The sequence below is a fragment of the Chiloscyllium punctatum genome, chromosome 3 (genome assembly GCF_047496795.1).
Source record: "Chiloscyllium punctatum isolate Juve2018m chromosome 3, sChiPun1.3, whole genome shotgun sequence".
Taxonomy (NCBI): Eukaryota; Metazoa; Chordata; class Chondrichthyes; order Orectolobiformes; family Hemiscylliidae; genus Chiloscyllium; species Chiloscyllium punctatum.
In genome coordinates, this window is record NC_092741.1 from 100,199,193 (window position 1) to 100,217,069 (window position 17,877).

Genomic DNA, 17,877 nt, shown 5'->3' on the forward strand with positions numbered 1-17,877 from the left:
GTCTAACAGCCCAAGCTTGAATGTGGCCATGCTACATTTGGATTGGATTGTTTCAGGATCTGAAGAGTCATAAGTGGTGCTGAATATTGCAAAATCATCAGTGAACATTCCCACTTCTGGCCTTATAATGAAGAGAAGGAAGCAGTTGATGTTGTTTGAGCCCAGGGAGACTAGTCATTCTCACCTCACTTCTGAATTTCAGCTCTTTTGTTCATGTTTAGACCACACTTGCAATGAGATCAGGAATAGGGTGGCTCTGGCAGAACCCAAACTGAACAAGTGAGGGCAGGTTATTCCTCTGCAAATGCTGCTTGATAAGTGTTGACTGCAACTTCCATCATGTTGCTGATGATTGAAAATACACTAATTTGACAATAATTGGGCAAGTTGAATTTGTCCTGCATTATGTGTACTGGAAATACCTGGGCATTTTTCCACAATGTTAAGTAGATTCAGTGTTGTAACTGTACTAGAACAGCTATGCTAGTGGCACAGCTGATTATGGAGCATAAATCTCAGTACTATTGTCTCCATCAGTTTTATCATCTCATATGACATGAATAGATTTGAGTTGGTTGACAACTTGCAAGTGCTTGTTGCAGACCTCAGGAGGAGGCTGAGATGGATCATCCACTTGGCACTTATGGCTAAAGATATTTGCAAATATTTAAGTCTTGTCTTTTGTGCTGATATGCTGCATATCCAGTTATTGAGAATGGAGATAGTTGTGGAGTATGTACCATCTGTTGGTTCTTTAATTGTCAAACACCATTCATAACTCAATGTGACAGGAATGCATTGCTTAGATCTGACCCATTAGTTGAGTAAGTTGAAGAGCTTTATCCATCACTTGTTGCTTCCACTGTTTGGCATGCAAAAGTCCCTATGTTGTAGTTTCACTATTGCTGCATCTAGTATAGCCTCTTGCACGCTTCACTGAACCAGCGCTGATCTCCCAAGGTTGATGGTAATTACAGAGTGGGGGATATGTTGGGCCATGAAGTTATAGATTGCTATTGAATATAATTCTGCTGCAATTGAGGCAAAAGGTGCCTCTTGGATGGCTAGTTTTGCATTGTTAGATCCATTCAAAGTCTGTCCCATTCAGCAGGGTGCTTGTGACACACAACATGATGAAGGGTATCCTCATGAGAAGATTAGATGTTGTCTCCACAAGAACTACGTGGTGGTCACTCCTTCTGATACTGTAATGGATGAATGCATCTGCAATAGACCAATTGATAAGAATGAAGTTAAGTACATTTTTCCCTTACCTGTGTTTCCCTTCCCTTCCCTTCCCTTACATTCTTCCTTTGCCAGTGGTTTCCTTACTAATATCCACAGATCCAGTCTAGCAATTGTGTCTTTTCAGTGTTGGTTGGTAGTGATGCTGCCAAGTTACTCTTGGTGATGGTCATTGATTTCCGAACCCAAGAGAACATTGCCACCTTTAGTGCATGAACTATGAGGAAGCACTGATTCATCAACCTTGGGAGAATGATAAGGGGTAATCAACAAGAGACTTCCTGACCTGATGCCAATATGTTTCATGGGGTTCAGAGTCAATGCTATGATTACCATTGTCACTCCTTCATCTCTGGTGCATTTGTCTTAAAAATTGACAGAATATACCAGAGATGATGATGGTGCTGCCTGAAACATCACAAGGTATGTTCCAGGAGTATGGTTATCTTTGAGACAACTCTCCCAATTTTGACATATGATGTTGGTAAGGAGGAATGTGCAGGGTTGGCAGCTGGAAAAACAGAGGTTGCCACTGTCTGGTAGATTAGATTCCCTCCAGTATGGAAACAGGCCCTTCAGCCCAACAAGTCCATACTGACCCTCTGAAAAATAACCCATCCTGACCTATTCCCCTACCCTATTTTTACCATTGACGAATGCACCTAACACTATGGGCAATTTTAGCGTGGCCAATTCACCTGGCCTGCACCTCTTTTGGATTGTGGGAGGAAACGGGAGCACCTGGAGAAAACCCACACAGACAGTGGGAGAATGTGCAAACTCCACACAGATAGTTGCCCGAGGTGGCAGTTCCCTGGCACTGTGAGGCATCAGTACTAACCACTGAGCCACTATGCCGAGCCACTGTAGTTACTGTAACAAATATACAGGACAGTAACTGAAAGTTGGAAACCTAACTGATTAGCATTGGGGAACACTGGGATCCAGCTTGCAAGAAATTAGATGTAAAAGGTCTAATGGCATCATTTGATGCAAAGCATCAGGGAATCCCCAGTTTCCTGACCAATATAAGTATTCCTCAACCAGCATCGCAGTAACAAATTGAGGTTGGATTTTGTGACCACGACCTCAAAAAATGTAACGTGGTATGGATTCACTCTTCCAAAAATTAGTTTGTATCTTGTACCAAGTCAATGGGAACTCCAGCTGTCTAACAACAGTGATGTCTTAAATCAGGTTAACCTGCCAATCACTTAATGAATACTCACAAAAAGTAAATCAGCAAGTAAAATACACTGATGGTTCTTTACTTTTATATTTATTTACAAAGAACAAAATAATTGTGATATTTAAAGATGAAGGACAAGTACAAAGCATTTTGCTATTTTTAAAGCTATGATTCTAACAATGTAAGAACTGACGTTATAGAAGCATAAGATTAGCTTTTCAGGATCATATAGTTTCTTCAGAAATTATGACTTACCACACTTAAAAGTCCAATTTTATAACATTGCTTAACATTTGAGTTTAGTGATTTGATTACAGACTATCCAGCTTTGTAACAGGCCACCCTATGGCCAGTACACAATCACAGACAGCGCCTATATTTCCACTTTCAACTGTGCAAATTTAGATTCCAAAATATTGCTCTGAGCTTCTGGGAGTAATAATGACAAATGCTGACAATTATAGAATCATAGAGTCATTGAGGTGTACAGCATGTAAACAGACCCTTGGGTCCAACTCGTCCATGCTGACCAGATATCCCAACCCAATCTAGTCCTACCTGCCAGCACCCGGCCAATATCTCTCCAAACCCTTCCTATTCATATACCCATCCAGATGGCTTTTAAACGTTGCAATTGTACTAGCATCCACCACTTCCTCCAGCAGCTCATTCCATAGACGTACCACACTCTGCGTGAAAAAGTTGCCCTTGAGGTCTCTTTTATATCTTTCCCCTTTCATCCTAATCCTCTAGTTCTGGACTCCCCCAGCCCGGGGAAAGACTGTGTCTGTTTATCCTATCCATGCCCCTCATGATTTTATAAACCTCTATAAAATCATCCCTCAGCCTCCAATGCTCCAGGGAAAACAGTGCCAGCCTATTCAACCTCTCCCTATAGCTCAAATTCTCCAACCCTGACAACATCCTTGTAAATTTTTTCTTAAACCTTTCAAGTTTCACAACATCCTACCGATACAAAAGAGACCAGAATTGCACGCAATATTCCTAACAGTGGCCTTATCAATGTCCAGTACAGCCGCAACATGATCTCCCAACTCCTGCACTCAATACTCTGACCAACAAAGGAAAACATTCCAAACACCTTCTTCACTATCCTATCTACCTGCGGCTCCACTTTCAAGGAGCTATGAACTGCACTCCAAGGTCTCTTTGTTCAACAACATTCCTTAGGACCTTACCATTAAGTGTGTAAGTCCTGCTCACGTTTGTTTTTCCAAAATGCAGCACCTCACATTTATCTGAATTAAACTCCATCTGCCACTCCTCAGCCAACTGGCCCATAGTCAAGATCTTGTTGTAATCTGAGGTAATCTTCTTTGCTGTCCACTTCACCTATAATTTTGGTGTCATCTGCAAATTTAGTAACTATGCCTCTTATGCTCACATCCAAATAATTTATATAGATGACGCAAAGTAGTGGACCCAGCACCGATTCTTGTGGCATTCCACTGGTCACAGGCCTCCAGTCTGAAAAACAACCCTCCACCACCACCCTCTGTCTTCTAGCTTTGAGCCAGTCCTGTATCCAAATGCCTAGTTCTCCCTGTATTCCACGCGATCTAACCTTGGCTAACCAGTCTCCCACGGGGAACCTTGTCAAGCACCTTACTGAAGGCCATATAGATCATGTCCACAACTCTGCCCTCATCAATCCTCTTTGTTACTTCTTCAAAAAACTCTATCAAGTTTGTGAGACATGATTTCCCACGCACAAAGCCATGTTGACTATCCCTAATCAGTCCTTGCCTTCCAAATACATGTACAACCTGTCCCTCAGGATTCCCTCCAACAACTTGCCCACCACTGACGTCAGGTTCACTGGTCTATAGTTCCCTGGCTTGTCCTTACTACCTTTCTTAAACAGTGGCACTATGTTAGCCAACCTCCAGTCTTCCAGCACTTCACCTGTAACTATCGATTATACAAATATTTCAGCAAGAGGCCCAGCAATCAGTTCCCTAGCTTCCCACAGAGTTCTAGGGTACACCTGATCAGGTCCTGGGGACTTATCCACTTTTATGCATTTCAAGACATCTAGCTTCCTCTGTAATACGAACAGTTTTCAACATGTCACAATCTATTTTCCTACTTTCTATATCTTCCATGTCCTTTTCCACAGTAAACACTGATGCAAAATACTCGTTTAGTATCTTCCCCATCTACTGTGGCTCCACACAAAGGCCACCTTGCTGATCTTTGAGGGGCCCTATTCTCTCCCGAGTTACCCTTTTGTCCTTAGTGTACTTGTAAAAACCTTTTGGATTCTTCTTAATTGTATTTGCCAAAGCTATCTCATGTCCCTTTTTTGCCCTCCTGATTTCCCTCTTAAGTATCCTCCTACTGCCTTTATACACTCCTAAGGATTAATTCGATCTACCTTGGCTTTACCTGACATACGCTTCCATCTTTTTCTTAACCAAACCCTCAATTTTTTTAGTCATCCAGCATTCCCTACACCTATCAGCCCTTCCTTTTACCCTAACAGGAATATTCTGTTTCTGGACTCCTGTGATCTAATTTCTGAAGCCTTCCCATTTTTCAGCCATCCCTTTACTTGCGAACATCTGCGCCCAGTCGGCTTTGACTTTTAGTCTGTGGCGATGATTTAATGATTGTCAGTATTTCTGGACCCATGACTTTTAAAAAAAAATCAGTATGATTGTGAGTGTTCTTGACATGATAATGGGAATTTATTTTCTTTGTGAGAGTTTTACGATTGGATCGGCTAAAAATTGAAGAGCATTAGTTTCTCTCAGTTAGAAAAATCAAACCCATGCCTTGGGAAACCATTGTATTCAATTTGCAAAAGTATTGGGGTTTGATGTATGAAACAGCTTATCTTAGCTTGTTCTGTAAAGTTAGGGAACAGGTTACCTCACTGTAGAGATTTGAGTTGAAAGATCCAGGCCAGATGTGTTTGGATAGCACTCTGATCGGGTTATTTAAATTTAAGCTCAGTTTGTATCTAATCACAAAAAAGGCTAACAATCTCTCAAAACTAGGAATTGAGAGAAACAGGGATGTCAAACCTAAAAATGTGAGAGAAGGGAATTCTCTCTAGCGTGGATACTGTAGTGTGAGTACTCTCTAATGTGGGTGGTGTTGGGATCAATGGGATTGTACATTGTCCCATGCATTCTGAAACCTGTTAAGTGTTACAGCTTGATTTATTTGATTTTATCTTTATTTCTTTTGTGTAATAAATTACTGTTTTATTGTTAAAATCAAAGCTGAGGCATTCTGTGCTTCTGATCAGTGAAAGATCACCTTGCTAACTAAAACCAAAACAAAATCTGATCTGTCAAGATAGATTTCGGTCTGGAATCTGACTCAAATATTCTATTTGAAAATGTGGCAATTACATTCCTGCATTACACCATGACTATACTTCATAAAGATGTATCTAATTGGTTCTAAAGTGCTCTGTGACATCCTTACGTTGTAAAAGGCAGAAGGTTAAGACAAATTATTTATTTTGTTTTTTTCCTTTAGCGGTAATAACTTTCCTAGACTACTATTCTCACTGTCCCCATCACCTGACAGGCTGACTTTGTTGCATGGATCAATTTGTGCATTGTGGAAAACACCAAGAAATGATCTCACCTCCAAACTGCATGTTCCTGCAGGTTACACTGCTGGTTCTTGCCAGCAATACCTCCATAAGACTACAAGATCATAAGAAATAGGAACAGAAGGCAATTTGGACATTTGAGCCTGCTCCATCATTTACTAGGATCATAGCTAATCCAACATCCCTCACGTCCACTTGCACGCCCTTTCCCCATAACCCTTGATACCCGTAAATGGTCAAGAGTCTATCCACCTTAGTCTTAAATATACCATGAAGACTCTGCCTCCACAGCTCTCCGTGGCATCTGATGTCCGTCTTAATGGGGAAGCTACTCTTCTGCATGCTCAATTGTGTGAACAACTAGGTTGAGCCAAAGAATAGCATGCAAGTTAGGCAAAGGCAGACATAGGTAATACGCTGAATGGGTCATGAAAATGAGCTATTAGTTTAATAAGACTCTTGGGACGAGGGTGTCACTGGCAGGCCAATATTTATTGCCCGTTCCTAGATGCACTCAAAAAAGTGGTGGTGAGCTTTTAAACTGACGCATGGCACATGCTGTAGGAGAGCCACAATCTGATTAGGGAGTGAAATTCAGGATTTGACTCAGTGACACTGAGGAACAATGATAAATGTCCAAGTTAAGATGGTGAGTGGCTTAGAGAGGAACTTGCAGATCAGTGGGGTGTTCAGATGCATCTGTTGCCCTGATTCTTCTTGATAGAAATGGTTGTGGGTTTGGAAGGTGTTATCTAAGACTTTTTCGTGAATTTAAGCATTGCATTTTGTTAAAAGTACACACTGATGCCCCTCAGTAATGGTGGTAGAGAGACTGGGTTTTTGTGGATATAGTGTCAATCATAATTGACCGGTTGTTGGTACAGAGTTCTTTAGGACGACCAACAAATCAAATGTCACATACAAAATACCCTGCAAGGATGACAGCATTGGACAGACAAACAGGAAACTAGCTATCAGGATACACGAGCACAAACTAGCCACCAAAAGACATGACCAACTATCCCTAGTATCCTTACACACAAAGAAGTACTTCGACTGGGACAACACATCCATCCTAGAACAGGCTAACCAGAGACATGCACAGGAATTCATGGAGGCCTAGCATTCAAATCAAAACTCCATCAACAAACAAATCGATTTGAACCCCATTTACTAACTTCTGAGAAAAAGAACAGGAAATGATATCACTCACCTTAACAGACCAAGTCACATAAATAGAAAGCAAGATGGAACACCAAAGCTTCATCGGAGGCTCACTGATGATGTTACTTAGCTCGCAGATGATGGTGGCGAAACATCTGAGAACAAACTTAGCAGCTCAGCAAGCAAACTTACAACCTGAACCTCAACCTGACGTACACATCTTCTCAAAAATTGCAATGAGTTACATTGCTACAGTATTCTTAGCCTTTGAGGTGCTGTTGTAGCCACTGTATATCTGTGATGAGACCAGTTGAGGTTCTAGTCAACTGTAATTTCAGAATGTTGATAGTGGAGGATTTAGTGATGGCAACACCATTTAATAACAAAGGATTGTAGTTAGATTTTTCGAACTGGAGATGGTCATTGCCTGGCAGTCATGTAGCATAAATGTTACTTGCCCTCTTTCAGCCAAGCCTGGATATTGTCAAGGTATTGTTGCATTTGGACATGGACAGCTTCAGGATCTGAGGAGTCACGAGTAGTACTGTACACTGTGCAATCATCACCAAACATCCCCACTTCTGACCTTATGGTGGAGGGAAGGTCATTGATGAAGCAGCTGAAGATGGTTGGGCCTGGAACATTATCCTGAGATATCTTGGATGAACAAAGAGCAAAAATAGGATTTAAGGTGTTAAGTGTATGATATTAGGCAGCAATTAATATTTTAAAATGACTTAAAAAAACTAACAATGGTCAACTGAACCATTTGTGATGGAAGAGGGGAAGGGAAGGTGTAAGCTAAAAACGGTTTGGGGAAAGAAAACTGAGTGTAGGAGAGGGGAGGTCCATAAGTACTATACTATTGACTAAGTAAGTTAAGTTGCTCTATATAACATTGTGGCCAGAAACTGGACTTGCATACACAGTCGACATCACAGTATTTTAGAAGTCGATGGCCTAATGGTATTATCGCTAGACTGTTAATCTAGAGCCACAAGTAATGTTTTAGGGATCAGAATTTGAATCCTCCCCATGGCAGGTGGTCAAATTTTAATTCAGTATAAAAAGTCTGGAATTAAGAGTGTAATGATAGCTATGAAATCATTATCGATTCTCAGAAAACCCCATCTGGTTCACGAATGCCTTTTACAGAAGGAAGCTGCCATCTTAGTCTGGACTATATGTGACTCCAGACTCCCAACAATACAGTTGACTCTAAACTGCCTTCTGGGATGGGCAATTAATACTGTCCACCCAGCAATGCCCTCATCCTGTGAATGAATTTTAAGAAATGTTAACATTACAATCTAGCTTTTAGCAGTGTGGCACCATCAGTCTTGTACAATGCTTTTGGCATTGATTCTCCTTTTACATTTATATCATTCTGGCACTACCTACAGGAGAATCTCTGATGTCCAGTAACAGTGAATATATCAAGCAGACTAAGCAACCAATCAGGAGAAAGTGAGGACTGTAGATGCTGGAGATCAGAGTCCAGAGTGTGGTGCTGGAAAAGCACAGCAGGTCAGGCAGCATCCGAGGAGCAGGAGAATTGAAGTTTTGGGCAAAAGCCCTTCATCAGGAAAGTTTAGGCCTGACCTGCTGTGCTTTTCCAGCACCACACTCTCGACTAAACAGTTAATCAGACCAAAGATCAATTGCTATCCATCTCTAATTGCCCTTGGGAATGCAGCATACACATGAAATAAACGTAGAAGTTGAAGTGAAGTAATGGAATGGAGGGAATCTAGCTTCTCTTCTTTTCTGTCTTATTATCAACAATCCATTAGTTGTCTATTCCTGATGAAGGGCTTTTGCCCAAAACGTTGATTTTCCTGCTCCTTGGATGCTGCCTGACCTGCTGTGCTTTTCCAGCACAACTCTAATCTATATTCTGGTTTCCAGTGTCTGCAGTCCTTGTTTTTACCTTTAGACGTCTGCACCTACCTGTTCATTCCTTTCTCATTCCACCCCATGGTCTCACAGAATGAATACTATTCGTTGCTGCTCCTAGTTGTGATGGCTACTGGACTTGAAAGGTTAACTCTGCTTCCTCTCAGGGATACTACCAGACCTGCTGAGATTCTCAAGCAATTTCTGTTTTTGTTAATTTCAGATCTCCAGCATCTGTAGTTCTTTGTTTTATGTAATGGTATTGAGAATGCTTTCTCTAGTTCGCACTCATTTAAAGAAAAACTTAAGACCTTTAAAATATTGGCATATTTGACTGAATTCTGCGTTTGGCTGGTTACAAAATTCGAAAAGTCAGTCAATTGAGTCACCCCTGATATTGGTAAAATTCCCAACATGCAGCTCCAGCTGGAAACCGGAGCATGCGCAGTCACCGCACTTTGCTCACGCCACAGGGTCGGACATGCGCAGTCTCATCGCTGGCCTACCGCTCTCACGTTGGTTTTCATTCCGAGGCAAGGAAACGATTGGTTCCAGACAAAGTGGTGCCTTTCCGACAAACTCCTTGTGATCATTCGTTTTGTGGTGGCGATGGCGATGCTGGCAGAACGTGAGTATAGGACTGGCACGTGCCCCGCTTTAGCAGGTCCCCCCCGGAGTTACTGGTCTGGGTCTGGGTCTGGGTGAGGGTGAGGGTGAGGGTGAGGGTGAGGGTGAGGGTCTGGGTCTGGGTCTGGGTCTGGGTCTGGGTCTGGGTGAGGGTGAGGGTCTGGGTGAGGGTCTGGGTCTGGGTCTGGGTGAGGGTCTGGGTCTGGGTCTGGGTCTGGGTCTGGGTGAGGGTCTGGGTGAGGGTCTGGGTCTGGGTGAGGGTCTGGGTGAGGGTGAGGGTCTGGGTCTGGGTCTGGGTGAGGGTGAGGGTCTGGGTGAGGGTGAGGGTCTGGGTGAGGGTGAGGGTATGGGTATGGGTCTGGGTGAGGGTCTGGGTCTGGGTCTGGGTGAGGGTCTGGGTCTGGGTCTGGGTGAGGGTCTGGGTCTGGGTGAGGGTCTGGGTCTGGGTGAGGGTCTGGGTCTGGGTCTGGGTGAGGGTCTGGGTCTGGGTGAGGGTGAGGGTCTGGGTGAGGGTGAGGGTGAGGGTATGGGTGTTCATTACAGTGTCTCACTGAAAAGTGCATTTGTACCGCACGTTTTACAATCCCAGCCTGTCCCAAAATGCTTCATAGCCCATGGAGTTCTTTTTCTCATCCGAATGTTGTCGTCATGTAAGAAATCCGTACAGCAAAATACCACAAACTGCAATGTTGTCTGACAGTTTTTTTTTGCTGCCATTTGAGGGATTAATACTGTAGGCCAGCGTACTGTTCACTTTCTGCTTTCTGAAATAGTGCTGTGGAATGTTTTACATTGTCAGAGGGAAGACAGAGCCTTGGTTTAACATCCCATCAAAAAGGTAGCAACTCCCACTTGTTAGCATTATGCTGAACCACACACAAACCATCTAGTCAGCTGAGTTTGGTGAGGGGGAGTTTGTGAGCTGACAGGAGTTAAATATGAAAAGCCAGGAATTTTATGACCTGGTTTGGGTGGGCAGTTGTTGTTAAATTGAGATGCTCAATTAATAATGTGAAAATGATTGGTTAAATAAGCCCCCACAGGCTTAGCTATGTTGAGAACATATAAAAAGAGGTAAGCACTTAGTATTATCTGGTGAAATCCACATTGATGCTATTAATGAGGTGGAAGATGAGGTGTTCTTCTTCCAGGTGTCAGGGGGTTGGGGAGCGGCGATGGAGGAGGCTCAGGACCTGCATGTCCTTGGTGGAGGGGGAGTTGAAGCATTCGGCCCTGGGGTGGTGGGTTTGGTTGGAGCAGGTGTTCCAGAGATTTTCTCTGAAGTGTTCTACAAGGATCCTGTCACCCCAGCGTAGAGGAGACCGCATTGTGAGCAACAGATGCGGTAAATGATATGTGGAAGTGTAGGTGAAACTTTGGATGTGGAAGGCTCCTTTGGGGCCTTGGACAGAGGTGGTGGTGGTTAGCGGGGGATGGGGGGAGGTGTGAGTACAGATTTTGCAATTCCTGCGGTGGCAGTGAAAGGTGCCGGGAGGGGAGGGAGGGTTGGTGGGGGATGTGGACCTGACGAGGGAGTTGCGGAGGGAACAGTCTTGGGCTGACTCCCATCGCCACTTCCTAAACTCCCGATGCCTCGAGAAAGGATGCCTCATCTTCCGCATCGGAGCCCTCCAACCTTGTGGGGTTGATGTGGATTTCACCAGTTTCCTCATTTCCACTCCCCCACCTTATTCCAACTCTGCACTGTCCTCATGACCTGTCGTACCTGTCCATCTTCCTTCACCCCCCCCATCCACTCCACCCTCCTCTCTGACCTATCACCATAACCCCCACCTCCATCTACCTATCGCACTCTCAGCTACCTTCCCCTTCCACTTGTCTCAACACACCCTCAGCTCATAGCCCCCTTCCTAATGAAGGGCTTTTGCTGGAAACTTCAACTGTTCTGCTCCTCGGATACTGCCTGACCTGCTGTGCTTTTCCAGCACCCCACCCTCAACTCTAATCTCCAGCATCTGCAGTTCTCACTTTGCCTACTTGGTTGTTCATATTGTCCCCCTGTACAAGAAGGGTAGTAGGGATATTCTGGATAACTACAGACCAGTGAGCTTGACGTCAGTGGTGGGAAAGTTGCTGGGGAAGGAAGGTGCTGAGGGATAAAATCTATTTATATTTGGAAAAGAATGGGCTTATCAGTGATAGGCAACATGTTTTGTGTGGCGGAGATCATGCTGAACCAACTTAATAGAGCTTTTGAGGAAGTCCTACAAGCTCTGTCCTTTTGGAGGAAGAAGATGATACAAATCAAATTACAGACTACTTCTCCTATGAACATTTCTGTTATTTACTGTAAGTTCTGGGAACTAGATATTGACCATGGTGAGTTACTCTAAAAATGACATGCCAATATGTTTATTGTACATTTTATTTTCCTGTAATAATGTTATGTGTTATTATGTTATTGTTATTATTCCTATGTTTCTTTTAAAACTCATTGAGAAATATTTTAACTGATTCAGTTAAATACTGCAATTTTTAATTTTTTAATTTATTTGGTTCACCTCTTCTCTGCACCCAACATGGAGACAAAGATTTGTATTCAGTATGCGGTTACACTCATAAATACAACCCATCAGACTCTCACTCAGAATCATTCTTTGTGTCTGATGGCAACATGCCAGAATTTGCAAGTAATATCAAGATGAACAGCAAGCGCTTCTTTCACTATATAAAAAGAGAGAAGCCAAAATGAGCATAGGCCTCTTAAAGAAAAAGGCTGTAGAAATAATAATGGAGAACCAGGAAATGGCAGAGGAGTTGAATGAATACTTTGCATCAATCTTCACAGTAGAAGATATTAACAGTATTTCAAAATTATGAAATAATCAAGGGGCAAAAGAAGGCTAGCAAGTAAACAAAATAACTATCACTAGAGAAAAAGTGCTAGGGAAACTAATGCTAAAAATTGATAGGTTGCCTGGACCTAATGGCATCCTAGGATATGAAGCAATCCCAGCGGATCGGAAAACTGCCAATAGTAACACCTCGATTTAAAAGGAAAAGAAATTTACAACAATAATTACACATGGGCTACTAAGCTTGACCTCTGTTGTTGGAAAATTTTAGAATCCGTTATAATGAATGTAATAGCAGACCATTTCAAAATGCATAATATGGTAACGCAGAGTCAGCATGGCTTCATGAAGAGGTAGTTTTGCCTGACAGGGTTACCAGAATTCTTCGAGGAGGTAACATGCAGGACAGATAGAAAGCATTACATGTAATGCATTTGGATTTTTGTTTGATAAGGTACCACGTGATTGAGATAAGAGCTCATGGCATTGGAGGTGGTAAATTAGCATGGATAGAGGATGGCGAACTAATAGAAGACAGAGTTGGGATAAAAGGAATAACTTCAGAATGGTAACCTGGAACGAGTGGTGTGCTGCAGGAAACAATACTGGGACCACAATTATTTTCATTATGCATTCATGACTTGGATGACGAAAGTGGATGTACTATGGCCAAGTTTGCAGATGGCACAAAAATAGGTGGGAAGGCAAGTGGTAATCATGGCACACAGATTTTGCAGAGAGATAAGCAAATTAAGAAGTGGACAAGAATTTTCCAGATGGAATCTATTGTGGGAAAAACTGAAGCATGAAAGAGCTGAATGTTATTTAAATAAAGAGAGACTACAGGCAAGGGGGCTTTGGGAGTTCACATCAATGAATCACAAAAAGCTGGCATCCTGGTTCCGTGAGTATTGAGAAGGCAAACGGAATGTTGGCCTTTACTTCAAAGGGAATGGAGTATAAAACTCATGAGGTTTTACTAAATCTGTACAAGGCACTACTCCAACCACAGCTGAATTACTGCAAATAGTTTAGAGAGGATTGAGACCAGAGTGGTCGACGTGATCTATATGGACTTCAGTAAGGTGTTTGACAAGATTCCCCATGGGAGACTGGTTAGCAAGGTTAGATCTCATGGAATGTAAAAACAATGACTGCAGATGCTGGAAACTAGATTCTGGATTAGTGGTTTTGGAAAAGCAGGGCAGTTCAGGCAGCATCTGAGGAGCAGGAAAATCAACGTTTCGGGCAAAAGCCCTTCATCAGGAATCCAGAACCAAGATCTCATGGAATACAGGAGGAGCTAGCCATTTGGATACAGAATTAGCTCAAAGGTAGAAGACAGAGGGTGGTGGTGAAGGGTTGTTTTTCAGATTGGAGGCCTGTAACCAGTGGAGTACCACAAGGATTGGTGCTGGGTTTACTATTTTTCATCATTTATAAAAATGATTTGAATGTGTACATAAGTTAGTAAGTTTGCAGATGACACCAAAATTGGAGGTGTAGTGGACGGCGAGAAAGATTACCTTAGATTACAACGGGATCTTGATCAGATGGGCCAGTGGGCTGAGGAGTGGCAGATGGAGTTTGATTTAGATAAATATGAGGTGCTGCATTTTGGGAAAGCAAATCTTAGGAGGACTTATACACTTAATGGTAAGATCCTGGGGAATGTTGTTGAACAAAGAGACATTGGAGTGCAGGTTCATAGCTCCTTGAAAGTGGAGTTGCAACTAGATAGGATAATGAAGGCAGCGTTTGGTATGCTTTCTTTTATTGGTCAGAGTATTGAGTACAGGAGTTGGGAAGTCATGTTGCAGCTGTACAGGACATTGGTTAGGCCACTGTTGGTATATTGCGTGCAGTTCTGGTCTCCTTCCTATTGGAAAGATGTGAAACTTGAAAGGGTTCAGTAAAGATTTACAAGGATGTTGCTAGGTTTGGAGGATTTGAGCTTTTGGGAGAGGCTGAATAGGCTGGGGCTATTTTCCCTGGAGTGTCGAAGGATGAGGGATGACCTTGTAGAGGTCTATAAAATCATGAGGGGCATGGATAGGATAAATAGACAAAGTATTTTCCTTGGGTTGGGGGAGGCCAGAACTAGAGGGCAAAGGTTTAGGGTGAGGGGGCAAGATATAAAAGAGACCTAAGGGGCAACTTTTTCAGGCAGAGGGTGGTATGTGTATGGAATGAGCTGGCAGAGGAAGAGGTGGAGGCTAGTACAATTGCAATATTTAGAAGCTATCTGGATGGGTATATGAGTAGGAAGGTTTTGGAGGGATATGGGCCGGATGCTAGCAGGTGGGACTAGATTGGGTTGGGATATATGGTCGGCATGGACGTGTTGGACCGAATGGTCTGTTTCTGTGCTGTACATCTCTGATTCTTTAAGTGACCAAATTGATGGATGAAACTGTCATATACATGGACTTCAGTAAGGTGTTTGATAAGGTTCCCCATGGTAAACTAATGGAAAAAGTGAAGTCGCAGGGTGTTCTAGCTAGGTGGATAATGAACTGTTTGAGCAACAGGAGACTGAGTAATAGTAGTAGTTCAAGGCAGTTTCTTGAAATGGAGAAAGGTGACCAGTGGTGTTCCACAGGGGTCAGTGCTGGGGCCACTGTTGTTTGTGATATACATAAATGATCTGGAAGAGGGCACTGTTGGTATGATCAGCAAGTTTGTAGACGACACGAAGATCGGTGGAGTAGCAGAAAGCATAGGGGACTGTCAAAGAATACCGGAGAATATAGATAGACTGGAGAGTTGGGTGGAGAAGTGGCAGATGGAATTCAGTCCAGGCAAATGTGAGGTGATGCATTTTGGGAAGTCTAATTCTAGAGCAAATTATACAGTAAACGGAAGAACCTTGGGAAAACTTTGAGCAGAGAGATCTGGGAGTTCAGGTCCATTGTACCCTGAAGTTTGCTGCACAGGTGGATAGAGTGGTCAGAAAGGTATCTGATATGCTTGTCTTCATCGGACGGGATATTGAGTATAAGTGCTGACAGGTCATGTTAAAATTGTATGAGACATTGGTTGGGTTGCATTTAGAATAGTGTGTACAGTTCTGGTCGCCACATTACCGAAAGGATGTGGATGCTTTGGAGAGGGTGCAGAGAGGGTTTACGAGGATGTTGCCTGGTATGAAAGATGCTAGCTTTGAAGAGAGGTTGAGTAGGTTAGGATTGTTTTCATTAGAAAAAAGGAGATTCGGTGGGACCTGATTTGAGGTCTACAAAATTATGAAGGGTGTAGACAGAGTAGATAGAGATAAGCTTTTTCCTAGGGTGAAGGATTGAATAACAAGAGGTTATGCTTTCAGCGTGAGAGAAGAACAGTTTAAGGGAGATACACACGGCAATTACTTTACATAGAGGGTGGTAGGTGCCTGGAACATGTTGCCAGCAGAGGTAGTAGAGGCAGGAATGGTAGATTCACTTAAGATGCATCTGGACAGATGCATGAGTAGGTGGGGAGCAGAGGGATGCAGATGCTTAGGAATTGGGTGACAGGTTTAGACAGTGGATTTGGATCGGCACAGGCTTGGAGGGCTGAAGGGCCTGTTCCTGGGCTGTAAATTTTCTTTGTTCTTTGTTCTTTGTACTTTGTATTAGCTGTTGCATTGACTACATGACAATACTTGGGACACATAATTTAGATAGTAATTATACAGAAATTACTTCAGTACAGGATATAATGGTACCACTGTGCTTTGTTACAAATACTTAGGCATTAAACGTGTCAAAAATTAGTTATGTTTAAAAATAATAGTCTCAGGTGCATCAATTGAAAAGTGATTGAAAGTGTTAAAGAATTAATTGACTCTGATGACCTCATCTCCAACAGATATGTGCAGCCAGATATATAATCCTGCAACTTGTGTAACATTTTGAGCTAAAACAAGAAATGTGAAGCTAAATCTGCTGTCCACAGCAAATATGTCATTTGAAGAGAAAAAGCAAATGTACATTCAGATGTGCAAAATAAGTTGCTTCTTTCTAACCTGACTCCCTTCACTTTTCTCTTTTTTTTCCTCCAATCCCTTCCCTTGATATCCAGGAGATAATGAGGACTGCAAATGCTGGAGAAGTTAGAGTCGATGAAGTGTGGTGCTGGAAAAAGCATAGGTCAGGTAGCATCTGAGGAGCAAGACAGTCGATTTGGGCTTAATCCTTCATCAGGTCCTGACCTGCTATGCTTTTTGCAGTGCCACACTTTATTGACTTTTCGTTGATATCCCACCTATTATCTTGTTTGACTTGTACTTGGGGACTTGTATGGAGTGACAGATGTGGGACTAATGTCTCTGGTGTAAGTGTAACAGGAACGGAATTTGCAAGACCAGATGGAATATCAATCTGGTTTCCTTTTTTATTTTGTAGCCCGTAGAAAGCAGAAGTGGTCTGTGGATCCAAGGAACAACACCTGGAGCAATGATGAGTCCAGATTTGGGCAGAAGATGTTGGAAAAAATGGGGTGGTCAAAAGGAAAGGTGAAAAAGTGAAATGTGTGAATTATGAATAATTTGTTTGGTTTTTATTAGAATGTTTAAGGATGATTTTTAAAACATTATCCACCTTCTCAGGTACAGTTTGTCCTGATTTGCTCTGTCTAAACTCCCTCTAATTTTGAATATCTTGAATAAATCTCCCTTTTGCCTTCTCTGCTCTAAACAGAACAATCATAGCTTCCTGGACTACTACATGCAGATGAAAGTTTGTACCCTTGGCACCTAGTCAAAAATACAGTATTGTGGATATTGGAAATTGAAATAAGAGCAGAAAATGCTGGAAATGTTTAACAGGCCTTGCAGCATCTGTGGAGAAAAGGAGCAAAGTTAATATTTCCAGTTGATTGCTTCTTTGTAATTTATTCATGAGATATGGGCTTCATTACAGTGCTTACTATTCATCCCTTATTATCCTTTGAGAGGTGGTGGTGAACTGCCTTCGTGACCAGCTGCAAGCTATTTAGTGTAAGTAGACCCACAAATTCATTTGGGAGGGAGTTCCAGGACTTTGGCTCAACAACAATGAAGGAACAGTGATACATTTCCAAGTCAGGAAGGCACATTCCTTGGTGGAGAACTTGCAGGTTGTGGAGTTCCCATGTACCCGTTGTCCTCTCATGAGTTTGGAATATTCTGTAATCTTTGTGATTTTCTGCAGTTCATCTTGAATATGGTACGTATTGCTGCTACTGAGTATCAAAGGTAGAAAGTATGAATGTTTGTAGAGGTAGTACTATTAAGTTGGTTGCTTTGCCCTGGATCGTGTCAAAATCCTGAGTGGTGTTGGAGTTGCATATCTACAGATAAGTAGGGAATAATCCATCACACTCCTGAT

General features: G+C 42.5%; 1 protein-coding gene and 1 long non-coding RNA gene across 2 annotated transcripts in view; one reads left to right on the forward strand and one right to left on the reverse strand.

The window, feature by feature from the left end:
• Positions 1–725: 725 nt before the first annotated feature.
• LOC140463478 (uncharacterized) lies at positions 726–9,499 on the reverse strand. The gene is made up of 3 exons (XR_011954687.1): positions 9,141–9,499; positions 7,240–7,847; positions 726–1,224 (listed from the first exon to the last, which is right to left on the reverse strand). It is a non-coding gene; the product is annotated as an uncharacterized lncRNA (long non-coding RNA).
• Positions 9,500–9,546: 47 nt separating this feature from the next.
• The window catches only part of pinx1 (PIN2 (TERF1) interacting telomerase inhibitor 1), a 90,722-nt gene continuing 82,391 nt past the window's right edge, over positions 9,547–17,877 (forward strand). Inside the window, exons 1-2 of the mRNA XM_072557493.1 lie at positions 9,547–9,714; positions 16,915–17,024. Coding sequence (XP_072413594.1) covers positions 9,696–9,714; positions 16,915–17,024 — 129 coding nt within the window. The 5' untranslated portion in view covers positions 9,547–9,695. The remainder of the gene's footprint in view (positions 9,715–16,914; positions 17,025–17,877) is intronic.